The 15,164-nt window shown below is 40.0% G+C and overlaps 1 protein-coding gene across 5 annotated transcripts in view; it reads right to left on the minus strand.

Annotated features, from left to right (window-relative positions):
* NTNG1 (netrin G1) overlaps positions 1 to 15,164 on the minus strand; it is a 335,633-nt gene that overhangs the window by 81,357 nt on the left and 239,112 nt on the right. For 4 of the 5 annotated variants that reach the window (XM_024119979.3, XM_055084396.1, XM_028489046.2 and 1 more), the window contains exon 4: positions 11,246 to 11,418. The exons of the other annotated variant lie outside the window; for it this stretch is intronic. In XM_024119979.3, coding sequence (XP_023975747.1) covers positions 11,246 to 11,418 — 173 coding nt within the window. The remainder of the gene's footprint in view (positions 1 to 11,245; positions 11,419 to 15,164) is intronic. 5 annotated transcript variants of the gene reach the window in all.

Here is a 15,164-nt window from a genome sequence, read left to right on the forward strand (position 1 = left end):
TCGACCACTGCGCCACCAGGGAAGCCCTGAAGCTTTGCTCTTATACCCATTGACTGTGTGACCCTGGGGCCCGTGGCTTATGCTCTCTGTGGCTCAGTTCTCCACCTCTTAGAGTTGTTGCAAGGATTACATATATATATAATTAAAGTACTCAAAGCGTTGCTTGGCAGGTAGTATGTGCTATAACCAACCATCTTTGCTATGATTACTATTATTGATATAGTTGGGTCATCAAGCAAGCAACACCATGATAGATACTACTAATTAGAAGTCAGAGATTTGTAACATTTCCACTAAATTCAGGTAGTGGTGTGGGTGAGAGCATGAGATGCGAATAAGACAGAACTAAGAGTCATGCTTTGCAACTGACTAGCTGGGTGATTTCAGGCAAGTTCCCAGCCTCTCTAAGCCTGTTTCCTCATCTGAAAGGGGCTAATAATATCTACTGCACAGGGCTGCTGTGAGAATTGAATGAGATAATCCATAAAAATGTCTGACACATGGTACACAGTCAATAAATGATAGCTGTTAATGAGCTGTTCGGACTTGTTCTCCACATCGTGAAGTGTGCTAACAGGTGGTAAATGTAGGAATCATTAAATTTCTATTTTAGTATTTAATCTTTGAACAACTGCCCTCTGCTTATTTTAACTAATCATTGTATCTTGCTCAGAGATTTCTAGCTTTGTATTCTCTAAAATCAAGAGCTGTTTTCCTATTTCTTAGTAAGGAGGGGAGGAGGAGAAATTAAAGCTTACCAAGATGTTTTAAAAAACCCTGGAAGGGATGAAATCTTATTTTCAGTTATTAGATATACATTCAAAGTCTCTTGACTTTAAATGCACAGAGCTTATGATGCTTCAGCTAAATTACTGATCGCTGACCAACCCAAACTGGAAACCTAAATTTTCATTTCCATGTTTTAACTTTGTCTGAACTGAATTTCAAGCTGGATGCGATTTCTGCAAAGGACTGCTGGATTCCTAACCTGACATTTCAGTAGACTATCTTTGCCACAGTGTGACACTGACTTGGTACTGAATCTTTAGTTTTTTTCCCTTGCAAATCCCCTGTTGAGTGAGGTATGATGGCAGCATCATAATTTTAGTATTAGTTGCAGAAGCTCCAAATTTCCCCATGATTGAAAATCCTGCTCCATTACAAGGAACTGCTATGCCTTCATAATCAGTCAAAGAGAATGGAAGTTGGGTTGGCAGGAAGAGACTTTTCATGTGTTTTCAAACTTGCATGGAGTTAGAGGGCCATGCATAATGCAAGGTGGAGTTCTCAGGATGTTTGGCCAGACACAGTGGAGAGCAAACCTGTAAGACTGTTTGATGCAGTACTTGCTGCAGTTGAATACTTCAGAAAGATGCAGAAATGTTTCCATTCCTTTGGGGATGCCAGTGCTGGGAGAAATGGTCATTGCAGCTATACAAACCTGGCCAAGCAAGACCATTATGAGAGTCTATTTTCCTCATGAAGATGTTTTCTATTAACTAACATTTGGATGTTTAAAATTCAGGCTCTTTCTCATTTTGTGGTTTAAAATTTTGTGAGGTGCTACCAGGGGAGTCACTTTCTATTCCATTGTTGTAAAATGGGAATTGCTTAGAAAAGATTTTTAAACTGCTCATTGGAATAAAGATTTTTGAAGTTGAAAATACCTGAACACCAAGGGATGTCCATTAGTATACTGTCAAATGTTATTTTTTCCCTAATGTTTCTTATTGTAATGTTCAAACACCTTGCTTTTGGTTCTCTACAAACAACTGAAGAATTTAATAAACCAGTTATATGCATTGAAAAGGCTATGAGTAAGTCATGAGAAATCTTTCAAATGCTTAAGAAACTAACACAGGAAGGCTACAATTCATTTCATGAAAGGTGGGTGTCTTTGGGGTCTGTAAGTGCTGAATCAATGAATGCAACTCCATCTTACAACAGTGATGGTTGCCCATAAGCCACAGGAATGATAGTCAGATTATGTTCAGGAAAGTTGTCTAGACATGTGTTGGCAGTTTTTTTAACCATTCCCTGTGAAGTGACAACTATTATGTAAAGAATATTTTTACCTTTAAAATTGAGCTCAGAAGTTATTTCTTCCCTTCCTTCTTCACCTCCCTGATGTGAATTAGCCAGTGTCCTTTGTGATGGCACACCTCTTTGTGCATGCCTCTGTGAGCAACTTATCAACTTATCTCTATGATTGTGTGTTTGCCTGAGACCTCTGAGGGGACGAGCGTCATGTCTGTATCTCTGTTGTCTGCTCAGGACAATGCCTGGTACAGGAGAGTTGCTCAATGTATATTTGAGCAAAAATTTATCGCCTGTTTCTGATAGAAGGTTTCTATCAGAGTGAAAATACCACTTTTGGTCATAGTACGATCTTGTACCCTATAAAATGTTCCACTGAGACATTTCTCAGAGTTCATTATTAATAAATATTTTTGTTCTCTTTGGAAATTTCCTCCATTCTAATAGCAAGAGTTATACAATGTGTAGATATGCCCTTCACCACTTTGCCTTCCAGGAAACTCAGAGGTCAGCTTGATGCTCAACTGGGTAAACTGATTTAATGCTTGGCTTATTTTCTTTCTATTCTTTTTTTCTCACACCTTCCTTTTATATTCCTATTTGTGTGCTCTTATTTTTATTTGTCTTGTTCCCTAAGCTATCCAGGGGGAAATGCAGATTTTGTGGGACCTACAGCAAACACAAATCTAGGAGCTTTTTTTGGGAATATTAACTTTAAAGTATAAAATCAGACATGAAATTAGATTTTTTTTAAATTTAGAAGGAGTCTAGTGAGGGGCCCTGTAATTTAAGCTTCATTAGCTTAAATCTATCTCTGAAACAACCTCAAAAATATTTGGGAAAGATAGATGAGAAGTAGATAGGAAGGGAAGAAAAAAGGAAGGTACCAGATAAGTTAATTCAGAAAGAGTGACCAAAAATGGAGAGCTGAAAGGGAGTTAAGAAATAATCTTACTCAGCACTTTAATTTTACAGAAGAGGAAATCAAAGGCACAATGAGAAGTAAGGTCCTCGTCCAAATTGACCCCTTTATAGTCAACACTAGAGCAGGTAATTCCTAATCCCCATCTACTGAGACACTGCTAAACTTACACCGAGGAAATGAAACACAGGTACGAATGAGCTTTAAGGGAAGGTTCTGCAATATGTGGTATATGAGTTTAGGACTTCTGCTTCTTCTAGAATAGATATGCTCCTTCAGGCAGAGATACACATACATGTTGAGTAAGCCAAAGGGCCAAAGAATGTGAAAGTGCTAAGCTTGTAGGTACTTACAATTCTTCCCTCCTCACCCAGCCCTCCCCAATCCCATATTTATTTATTTATTTATTTAAGGAATTCTACTGCAATTGGGGGATGAGACCCTAGTAGACTTATATAGTTTGTTATTTTCTCCTTCCTCCTCCTCATCTTCCTCCCCTCCCCCTCCCTCTTCTTTCTCCCCTCCCCCTCCTCTTCTTCTCCTTCTCCGTCTCCTTCTTCTTCTTCCAACTTTACTAACCCTCCCACCAAGTATGTGGCTAAAGGGGATATAGTTAAGCTTAAGGCAGACAACCTGATGGAGACCTCAAAAATAACCACTCTGATTTTTCAAAGCAGATGAATGCAGTGCTAAAAGTCATAACTCCTTTTGAGAATCAATGGAAAGTTCAACAGCTTTTCATCAAGAGGGAGGCAGAAGAGACAAGGATTCAGCATGCTTTAAACTGAGAGAAAATATTACCATTGTTGTGTTAGGTGGTTTGAAAAAAGCCTATCAAGTAGGTGACTAGATTTTCTTCTAGCCAGGTTGCAGCCACTGGGAGCTCTAACTCCAAAAAGCCCAGTTGAAAAAGAAGTTAGATGATGAGTAAGAAAACACTCTGCAGCCTCATTTGTATTCTAGAGGAACTACTTCCAACGTCCTTTCAACCCGGCTCCCTGGTCCAAACTGCTGTGGATAGGAGGTACGGTGGGTTGTCTCCCAGGAACTTGAAAGTGAAGGAAATAAGATTGCCTTCACAGAATTGTACTGTCAAATCAACATATAAATGATCCAGAGTTAGCTAAGTCATCTTAGAACAACAGAAGGGCTCTGGGACCTGAGTGTCTATGACAAATTTGACAGAGGTGACATTAATCTATTGATAACTTAGTGTATTAACATATCTGAAGATTGGAAGAAAAGCTAGTCAGAAGGTAAAAGCCTACAAAGAAGAGCATCTTCAGGCATGTGGTGGCAGTACTGGCCTAGCACTGTCTCAGGAAGAGGGAGGGGTAACCTGTAAACTTTCAGGCCTTCAGTGTTCTGTTGGCATTAGGGAGGTTGACCCTGGGGTAGGATGGATGTGTCTGATGTTTCAGCCTGATGTTATTAGCATTTGAATCATTTAAATTTTTGAATTTAATTCCCATGCTCACCAAGCAACCTTCTGATTAGTATCTGGCTCTACAAGGAGACTTAATTACAGGGGAGAGAATACACTGATCATAAGGACTTGAATATTCTGAACACCGTAACAGTTATTTCATATTGTGGATGAATAATCTGGCATTTGGGCACAATTTATCTACCCATACAGTTGTTGTCTCCAAAGAGAGAATTTGCTCTTTAGACTGGGGTGGGTCCACATGCTAGATTTCAGTGCAATTATAATGATAATAACAGCTAACTTCATTGTGTGCTTACTATGTGCCTACCACCGTTCTCAGTATCTTACATGTGTTAATCCATTTAATTTTTGTGACAACCCTATGATGTCAATACTCAGGTTTATTTTACGGTCGGGGAAAAACTCAAACACAAAGAGTTTGCCCAAGATCATTGCAGTCAGTTGGGAAGGAGACTGAGATTTGAATCCAGAGGTCCAGGATCCAGAGCTTGGGGCTCTAACGGCTACTCTATATTATTGATCAATTTATTATAGGCCCCTATCTCTTATCTCTAATCCTCAAAAAACAAAACAAAACAAAACAAAACTCTGAAGACACACAGTTTTTTTCCCCGAAATTTAGCTGCAGCATGACATAATGTGATCTGAACTAATTTGGTGACAAAACCTGACTGGAAGGGATATGAGGTCTTCTCCTTTATCTCACTCAGTGAAAATAATCATAGGTTTGCTACAGAAATAAATAATCATAGGTTTGCTACAGAAATATTAAGATGTTTGATTAAGTGGTTCTACCTGATAATCTGCTGTGGGTATTGATGTAATATAATGTATGTACACTGTATTACCTTTTAAAATTTAAAAAATTTGAATTCCAAATCAGATCTGGTCCCATAAGCATCAAATAAATGACTGTGGACTAGTGGTTGTACATGAATAACTTGGTAGGTATCCTGGTTCTATATATTGGCCCTACAGCTTGGTTCATATATATAAGGCTCTTAGAGGAAGGTCCTCTCTTATTGTGCTGACAGAATCAGGGTATTGAGCCTGAAAAACTGGTAGTCAGAGCCCAACAATGGTCAAGTCACTGAGGCCATGAATGTCACTTAGGGAGGCCTATAAAAACCAGCCAGCCAATATGTCATCTCTAGATGGCTGGATGGGTCGTGAGCACCCATGAAAAATAAGTGATTCTCTTTCCTATTGTATTTCCTCCAAATCTCAGCTGGTCTCTTCCTATGCGAGACTGAAGGCCCTTTTGTTAGAACTGCTGAACTGTGAAGGCCACATATTCCAGGGGACATGGGAAGATCGATGGGAGGTCAATGCATCCACAAGCACATTTCAAGACTGTATAGGTTTACTTGTTCATTCACCAAATAATTAATTCCACAAACATTTATGAAGGCCAAGAATAAAATATGGTCCCATTCTTAAATTGCTAACATTTTAGGTCCTGAAGTCAGAATGACCTGAGTTTAAATCTTGCTCTGTCATGTATTCGCTGTGGGATCTTGGGGCAACCTTTATGTGCCTATGTTCCTTTATCTGTAAAATGGGGATAAAAATAGTACACACCCCATGGGGACATTGTAAGGATTTAATGCAAGAAAGTACATAAAGCACTTCACAAAATAGAAAAGGCTATGGTAAGCTTAAGAAATATTAGCTATCATTATTATCACTACCATGGTAATTTTGATTATAGTCAACCAATTGTAAGTGCACATACATTATCAGGAATCTATCTTGATATACATACATTATCAAGAAAAGAGCAGCTGATTTTGCATAGGACAGTCTAGGTAGCCTGCATCGAGGAGTTCACATTGAGGAGCAGTCTTGAAAAAAGAGAAGAATTTCAATAGAGAGTGAAGACAAAGGTGATTTGCGGAAAAGAAATGAATTCAGTATCTTGCAATGTTGACTTTGAGATTTTCATAGACAGCTGAAAAAAATGGCCTGGGTTCATTAGAAAGATTCAGGCTATAATTTGTTTATTAGCATTAAACCAATATTAATAAGATCTAAAACCACAAGATTAGGTAGGAATATCAAGGAAGAAAACTGTACACTGAGAATGACAATTTAAAGCAAGGTAGAAGGGGAGTCTTTGGAGGCAAAGAAATAACAAGCAGCAATCTAGGAAGAAAAGTGGGAGAGAGCAGGTTTAGAGAAGACTGACTTGTTCAAACAGGTGTCAGATGGAGTCCACACCCCAGTGGAGGACAGAGGAAGTCACTGAACTTTAACCTGAGAAGCAATATAGTGAGATGTACAGTCTTTGGGCTCAAGACACACCTGGGTTCAACCTTCCTTCTTATTCTGACTAGGCAGCTAAACCTTAAACAAGATACTTTTCCTTAGTAGTCATCAGATTCCACCTCTATAACATGAAAATAGTAGCATCTACCTTATAAAATTGTTGTGAGTTAAAAATGAACTAATGCATGTGAAGCACTTAGGAAATTGTCTGGATAATGACATACACATGTACACCCGGGAAAATATAAATTGGTCAATGTAAATTTGATACCAGAGAAAATAATGGAACAATCATTAAATTACTTTCCATCGCTCAGAGGAGACCTAGATATTGTATAACAATTCAAGTCGGATTTCTGAACAAACAAATAATGTCAATGTCAGACCAATTTAATTTTCTTTCTTGGAAGAATATTAGACTGTGTAGGTAAGAGGAAAGTAAAAGATTCAATACAGCTCAACTAGCTGGGCTTTCTGTCTGTCTCCATGACATTTCTATCAGTAAGCTGAGGAAATTATTTACAGCAGCATGTCCCCAGAAGAGTGTTTTATAGAAGGTTTATAAGCGTTCCATGAACAATAAAGTTTGGGAAACACATGATAAAATAGATTACTTATTTTAGGGTTCTCAAATGTTTTTAATAAGGTAATGTGAATATTTAAGAGTCAGTATAATGTATAGCGTTTTCCAAACTTATTTGGCCATGGAATTCTTGTAAGGGTCATACAGTTTGGCAAGCAGAGGTGTAGATAATATTATATTATCTTTTTTGGAATTACTATTCCTAAAGGTTAATTGTTAAGTTTTCAGCATCTATAAGTAGGGATCAGAATTTCAAGAGGGATCAGAATTTTATTCATGACGTAGACAAGGGGAATCAAGAGAATCATGATTAAGCATGAAGTTGGACAGAGTTTCTATCTACTTGGAAAACAGAAATGAAATTCAAAGGACATTCAAAATAGAATTCTATCAACTATAGAATGAAGATCAATAGGGAGAAGAAAGATGTCTTACACATAAAACATAAGCTTTGTAGAAAAATAAGAAATATATTGATACACATATATATGGCTTTAAAGAACCAAGAAAACACACTGAGTCTTCAGTAAAAAGCACAATGAATAAAAATATCATCACAAGAGTTATTACTTCTGTTTCTGCCGAGTCTATTATAATGAAATGCATAGGGAAATGTGGTGTGTCTCACAGATTGGGGTGGCAGTGTTTTAGAGGGCTGGGGCTCTGTACTCTTCTCTCCTGGCTCTATATGCTCCATACAAAAGTGGCCTTGGAGTTGCTCCAGAATTTAGGACTTCCAAGCCATAGTATTCCCAGCAAGGTGCCAGTTTAAGGACCTTCCGAGTGATGGGCTGAGTGGTTTTGAAGGGAGATCTTAAAATTTCCTGATGTAATGAAGCCTTCCTAGTTTTTATGCTAAGAGTAGGCAGGAACTGATCTTCTTATTCAAAAATCCTGGCTGCTTGAAGTTCTGCTAAATCCAGAGATTATCCAATATGAGTGTTATTTCTAGGCTACTGAGGAGTTGGTGTTGAGGGATCAGAGATTGTAGCCACTCCTTTTTACTTCTTAGGTTTTTTATTCCTGTATTAGGATACAGCATATCCTGAGTGTCCCTCTTAATATCTGACTTGTAAGGTACCAACTCGAGTCATGTATGTGTGTGCACGTGCACACATGAGTGTGTGCATGTATGCATGTGTGTAAGAAAAAGCCAAAATGACAGGAGAATCATAACAGTGCCAGAAGTCCTGTGTTTGGCTTAAATTTCCACACTAAAAAATTAGAGGACTTCCAGGGCAAACAACTAGGTAAGAGAGTTGAAAATCTTATCATATGAGAAATGGAGCTGATGATGTTAACCTGGACAAGAAAGAAAACTGGGATTGATATAGTGTTTTAAGACTTAAAAAGAAAAGTGGTTGGAAATTAAGAGACACTCAATATTGATGTTAAGAAATAAGTTTTATAACAATTAAAACTGTCCAATAATTGACAAGTCTGCCTTATGAAAAAACGCCTAAAAATAAAATTATTTTTGAACACTTATTTTGTGATAGGTGTTATGCTAAACACATCGCATGCGTTAGCTTATTCACTTCTCTCAAAATCCTTATGAGGTAAGAACTGTTATTATCCTCACAATACAGATGGGAAGCCAAGTGTTAGAGAGGTTAATATTGAGACTTTACTTTTTCAAGGTCACTGAGCTAGTGAATGGAAACACTGGTATTTGATTCTGGAACCTGTGTACTAAACCACTTAATTGCCTACTTCCATCCTTGGACATTTGCAAGCAGTCTGATGTGGCAGAGATTTCTTTAAAGGGGTTATTTTCATTGCAAGACTGGACGATTGCAGATTATCTTAAAATCTTCAATCTAGCTTCTGCCGTATTGAGGATTGAAACGTTGAATTCAACCTCCTTGGCCACTGTGTCCATCTGTCACCTTCATATTTTAACAGAAATGGGGAAAAGTCTAGAGAAGGCCAAGAAAAACTAAGGGATGGATAGACAGTAGAATCCACATGGACAATTGAAAGAGGTTGCATTATATTAGGGCTATGTAAATCATTTCCGTGGAGAATATAACAAGAAATCCATTCCAGTGAAAAAGCTTGGCTGGTACAAGAAGGTCTTTCCAGTGAAAATGTCTTGAAATAAGCAAGACTTTGAAGCACAGTTATGTGTAGAAAAAAACCGTGTCGTGTTAGAATAGAAGCCAATGCCTTCAACAGCAGTCTCTCCCAGCTGCCTTTGTAGTAGCCCTGACAAGTTGGCCTGCCCTGAGGATGAGCCAGAATGCCACCCAGTGTTTGTAAACATTGTTCTCTTCCATCCTGTCCCACTAAAGGGGCAGCAGACATCAAAAATGAAATCTGGGGCTTCCCTGGTGGCGCAGTGGTTGGGAGTCCGCCTGCCGATGCAGGGGACGCGGGTTCGTGCCCCGGTCCGGGAAGATCCCACATGCCGCGGAGCCGCTGGGCCCGTGAGCCATGGCCGCTGAGCCTGCGCGTCCGGAGCCTGTGCTCCGCAACGGGAGAGGCTACAGCAGTGAGAGGCCCGCGTACCGCCAAAAAAAAAAAAAAAAAAAAGAAATCTGAGTCATTTTCATTTGAGGAAACCTTTACACTAAATTTGACAACTGTGGTGGTAGGAACTCTAGCTAGTCACAGGGTATGGCAACAAATAACCTCATGAGATTCCTCCTGAATTCACGAGTCTATGGCTCTCAACAATTGAGGAAAGCCCACGGAGTCTCTGTTAATAAAATCGCCTTGAAAAAAAAATCATCATTTCTGCTCAACAGAACTTTATGTATCAATTTTAGGAGTTAGGCTGTCAGTTTTTTCTTTAACACAGAAAGAAACGGAATACCTTTACAAAGAGGGATTTTTTTTTTTAAACTTTGATGGATTTTTTTTCCTGCTTCACAGAAATTTTAACATAATTTCCTGCCCCCATTCTTTATGGCCTGTTACTGGGTCCATTACTTTTACATTTCACTTGATAAGGTCCTGGTTCCTGGCTACTAGTTTTTGGGGTTTGGTTTCTCACAGCTGCTGCTTTGAAGTGCCTGATAACATTCTTAGCCTTACACGGAGCTGGTGGCTTTTCGAGGTCTCACTCCCCACTGCTCACTGACCTGCTATTTCTGTCACTTCTCACTTGAATGGGTGTATTCTCAACCTCACCCTTCTCTACTTTTAAAAGAGGTCAAACCTTGGGCTTTTGTGAGTGGCTAATCGGTCCATGCATGGAAGTGGGCAATTTATTCTGCAAGTAATTACTTGTCTCCTTGAGCGTGTCAGAACGTGTTCTCTGAGGGATGTTCAGGGATTTCAGAGGGGCACCCACATGAGTGATAACGGGGCATCTCTCATGCTTCCTGTGAACACAGATAATGCCTGTGCTCTTTTCACATGCACACAAACATCCCTTTTCTTACTGTGGTCCCTACGGGCCTACAGTCACACTCTTTATCGAAAGGCAGCCTCTCCTAACAGGATACACGCCAGGCATGACGTCAACTGCTGGCATTTGGAAAAAGCCCACCATTTCACTGAGCAAAGTCAGGCTGTAGCTAAATTTGGAGAGGGAAACATCTTCTAGACAAAGCATCTCTTAGGTTACCCAGTATGGGAAATGGGATTGTAAACATTTAGAGAATTTCTGGAAGTAGTTTATGGTTAAAATTAAGTCAGAGTTGGGAGTTTTGAATGCCTTTGTTATTTTAATAGGAAATTAATTTGGGGAAGGAAAAAAAAAGCAGCTCCTGTTGCATCCACTTAGAAAAAATTTCTCCTGTGGTTTCTATCATTTCCCAACACACTGATGTGAATGTTGGAAGACTGAATTTAACAGATGATCCAAGTGCTAAAATGTGCTTACAAGTGGCAAAATAGAGATGAAAGCTTTAGCTGCATTTTGAAGAGGAATGGGACTCCTGGTAAGAGGAGTGAAAGCACAATTGCAAGTGAAATTGAGAGGAACTCTCAGCTCATCGTGCACAAAATATGGTATTACCGAGCAAAAGTTACTCACAGGTATTTGCAGTGCCTTTGGGGATGGGGAGATACGAGCCTGGACTCCAAGGTCGGCCCTGATAATTCTTCTTGCATTTCCCACAGTCTGGACCTGTAGTGTTGTGCTCACATTCACAGGTCAATTTGCTGTTGTCATACACACACACAGTGGCATGGAGATTACATTTGCACCTAGGCACAGAGGAGAGACAAGAGTTCATTGTTAAGTCCAGTTGTCTTGGTGATCACTGAGACTTTATCCATCTGTCTTCTAGGATTGCGGCTCTCACAGCCTGTAGTGCTTGAGTGCTACCTAAAGACTTAGTAAAATGTAGATTTGCAGGCCTGACCCTCAGAATCTTTTAAACAAGTGTCCTTGGGGGTAGGGGTGGGGGAGGGATTATGATACAGCCTGACCTCATCCCACACTTTGAGGAATCCTAATACAAGTCAGTCAGTTAGGTGGGGTCTGACGCTCACCTAAGGCAACTGTGCTCTGAAATCAGGGGTTTCCCAACAGATATCCAAAATATTGCCACTAGTGAGAGGCTTTTCTGTGCTATTATCAAATCTATAATACATCTGGCTTTGAAGAACAATGTCATCTTCTGTTTTTCCTTAAACTAGAAGGACAATTCTTATTTGTTTGAAAAGAAATATAACCATTGAGATAATATGCTATTCAGGTTTATGTTATAGACCCCAAGTGGTTATAAACAGATGTTCTCATTCTGGTCTCTGAAATGACATTCCTCAAGCAGAAGAGTTTTTCCACGAAGGCCTCTAAGTAACCTGAATAATCCTCAGATTTCCTACTCACATAAAATAATCACAAAGGTCTCTCATAAATGGGTCAAAGGACTCAGAAAAAAAGATGCTTAGAATACTAGAAAATGAAAACCTATGTGTGGCAGGAGTTTGAGGTCATTAGCCAAGGCCTTCCCTTTGGTGCCTGTGAATAACGCTGTAATATATGAGAGGCAACAACGGAATATGCAATTTCTACAAAAATACATTCCCATATCCAAAGTCTCCGACTGTAAAACTGCAAAGGCCAACTTGATATCTGTTGAGGTAGCAGGTTATAAATTATAAGATACAAAGTACGAGCCGCATCCTCTGGAGAAATAAAGCCTAGGTCAACAGAATGTCCATGACCAGAGGGCAGAACAATGTACGTGGGTAGAGGTGTGTTCACACAAAGGAAAGAACCTGATATCCAGACCTGGGGGTAAACGGCCAAGATCTGTCAGGGTCAGAACCTGAAAGTGTGTGTGTGTGTGTGTGTGTGTGTGTGTGTGTGTGTGTGTTTGTGTCTGCATGTGTGTGTGTGCATTTTAAAACTAGTCTGGCCTTTTCTAGGAACTAGGACAAAAATATAGAAAGTCAAGTTTCATAAAAGCGAAGAAATATTATAGTGCTTTACATTTGCTTTGTTTTTTGGCAGATGTCATGAATTGGGAAAAGGAACAATACTCTTTCTTAGGTAGGAAAATAAGATTCTTTAACAACTGCTGTTGGTCTCTATAATGTCTGTACAGTAACATCCAGATTTGTTTCTTGTGCACTAATGGTCTGTTTGGAACACTGACCCGTACTTATGGCAAGGAAACAAAGGAATGGCTAAGACTATTCCTGAGGGCTGCTGGGCTCTCTTCTAACTAAAAGGTGTAGCCCCTAAAGCAATAGCCACCCACTCAAACCTCCCTGGGTAAGACCAAGCCTCAGCTTCCTCAGGGGTCGACTACACTTCATAGTACTTATAACTACACTCTGCACTCTGTATAGTTGTAAATTATAATAAGCTGAAAGGCTACCATTTAAACAATACCTATTCAACATCAACATATAAACAGAGTCTTTAACATTCATACAATCTTTTAAAAAGAGAAAAAAATCAGTTAAGTAAAATAGGCAGCGTTTAGTTATGAGCTAGGTTCTTGTAAAAATCTCCTACATGCAGGGAGTTACTTGCGTTAAGCTGCTTATTAAAGAATCTTTCTCCTTCCTCCATTAGCACCTTTATTTATGGGTGTGTTTATAAATATGGAAGATGTTAGAAACTTAAGTGATAGAAGCACCAGCTTATACTGATATAGCACCCTATCTGGTGTTTAAAAATTCCAAATGAGGAAATGAACAATGTGACCCCAAAGAATATGCTGGTTTCATGTGTGAAGACCAAGAATGCAAGTAGTAATTGTAAATTGGATTATATACCTTGTAGCTATTTTTTTTTTTTTTTTTTCAACATCTTTATTGGAGTATAACTGTTTTACAATAGTGTGTTAGTTTCTCCTTTACAACAAAGTGAATCAGTTATACATATACATATGTTCCCATATCTCTTCCCTCTTGTGTCTCCCTCCCTCCCACCCTCCCTATCCCACCCCTCTCATGGTCACAAAGCACAGAGGTGATCTCCCTGTGCTATGCGGCAGCTTCCCACTAGCTATCTAATTTACATTTGGTAGTGCATATATGTCCCTGCCACTCTCTCACTTCGTCACAGCTTACCCTTCCCCCTCCCCACGTCCTCAAGTCCATGCTCTAGTAGGTCTGTGTTTTATTCCCATCCTACCACTAATCTCTTCATGACATTTTTTTTCTTAGATTACATATATATGTGTTAGCATACGGTATTTGTTTTTCTCCTTCTGACTTACTTCACTCTGTATGACAGACTCCAGGTCTATCCACCTCATTACAAATAACTCAGTTTCATTTCTTTTTATGGCTGAGTAATATTCCATTGTATATATGTGCCACATCTTCTTTATCCATTCATCTGTTGATGGACACTTAGGTTGCTTCCATGCCGTGACTGTCTTTAAATAAAAACCATTATTTCTCCTACTGGTTCCTTGGCTGCTGCTTCTGTTGTACAGATCTTCCTCAACTTACCATGGGGTTACGTCCCAGTAAACCCATGGTAAGTTGAAAATATCATAAATTGAAAATGCATTTAATACACCTGACGTGTCAAACATCACTGCTTAGCTTCACCTACATTCAGTGCACTCAGAACACCTAGGTTAGCCTATAGTTGGGCAAAATCATCTAATGCAAGGACTATTTTTTAATAAAGTGCTGACCATCTCGTGTAATTTATTGACTACTGTACTGACAAGCAGAGTGCTTGTCTGGGTCCGTGGTGGTTGCATCTATCCGCTGTCTCCTGGTGTGGTCGCGTGGCTGGTGGGGAGCTGGGGCTTTGCCACCCAGCATCAGGAGGAAGTGTCTTTCCCCATACGGTGGGCCCGAGGAAAGCTCAAAATTCAAAAGTCGAAGTAGTTTCTACTGAATGCGTATTGCTTTCGCATTACTGTAAAGTTAAAAAATCCTAAGTTGATTTTCTTACTCGTGAAAAGTATATTCAGTCACTCGGTAATACTGATTTCCGTTCAAGAACGCTATAGTCGAGTTGGAGAGAAAAGATGAACACACAGGAGGAGAGGCAAAGAATTTCCCCCTGAAAACTGGTTGGTATAGCGTGCTCTAGGATCTCAGAGGGAAAAGAATCAACAGAGGGTAGTCCTGGAGGGCTTTACGGAGGAGGTGGGAATTGAGCTTGTTCTTAGCGGATGGTTAGTATTGGAGCAGCTGGAGAGAACAGAGAGAGAGGGAAGGCGTTGAAGATGTGGAACAAGACGGATAAAGCGTGGAGGTGAGCAGAGAGCTGCGTGCTTGTCCCAGCCAATCCTGATGAACTCAAGTGATTAGTTCAGAACCGCTCCCGTGGGGGTGTCATCTCCATCCTCAAGGACCCCAGGAGTGGAGGCAGAGGACAGGTGGCGAGGAACGAGCGCAGCCCTGGGCCACGGGGAAGGTTCACCCACTGCACCCGGATGCCGAGGGGGAGGGGCTCCGAGGAGGGAGGGATGCTCAGGCGGGGACAGCGCTGCACAGATGCAGGGAATGGGGGGCGGGGCTGGGGG

Source organism: Physeter macrocephalus, chromosome 4 (assembly GCF_002837175.3).
Source record: "Physeter macrocephalus isolate SW-GA chromosome 4, ASM283717v5, whole genome shotgun sequence".
Lineage (NCBI taxonomy): Eukaryota > Metazoa > Chordata > Mammalia > Artiodactyla > Physeteridae > Physeter > Physeter macrocephalus.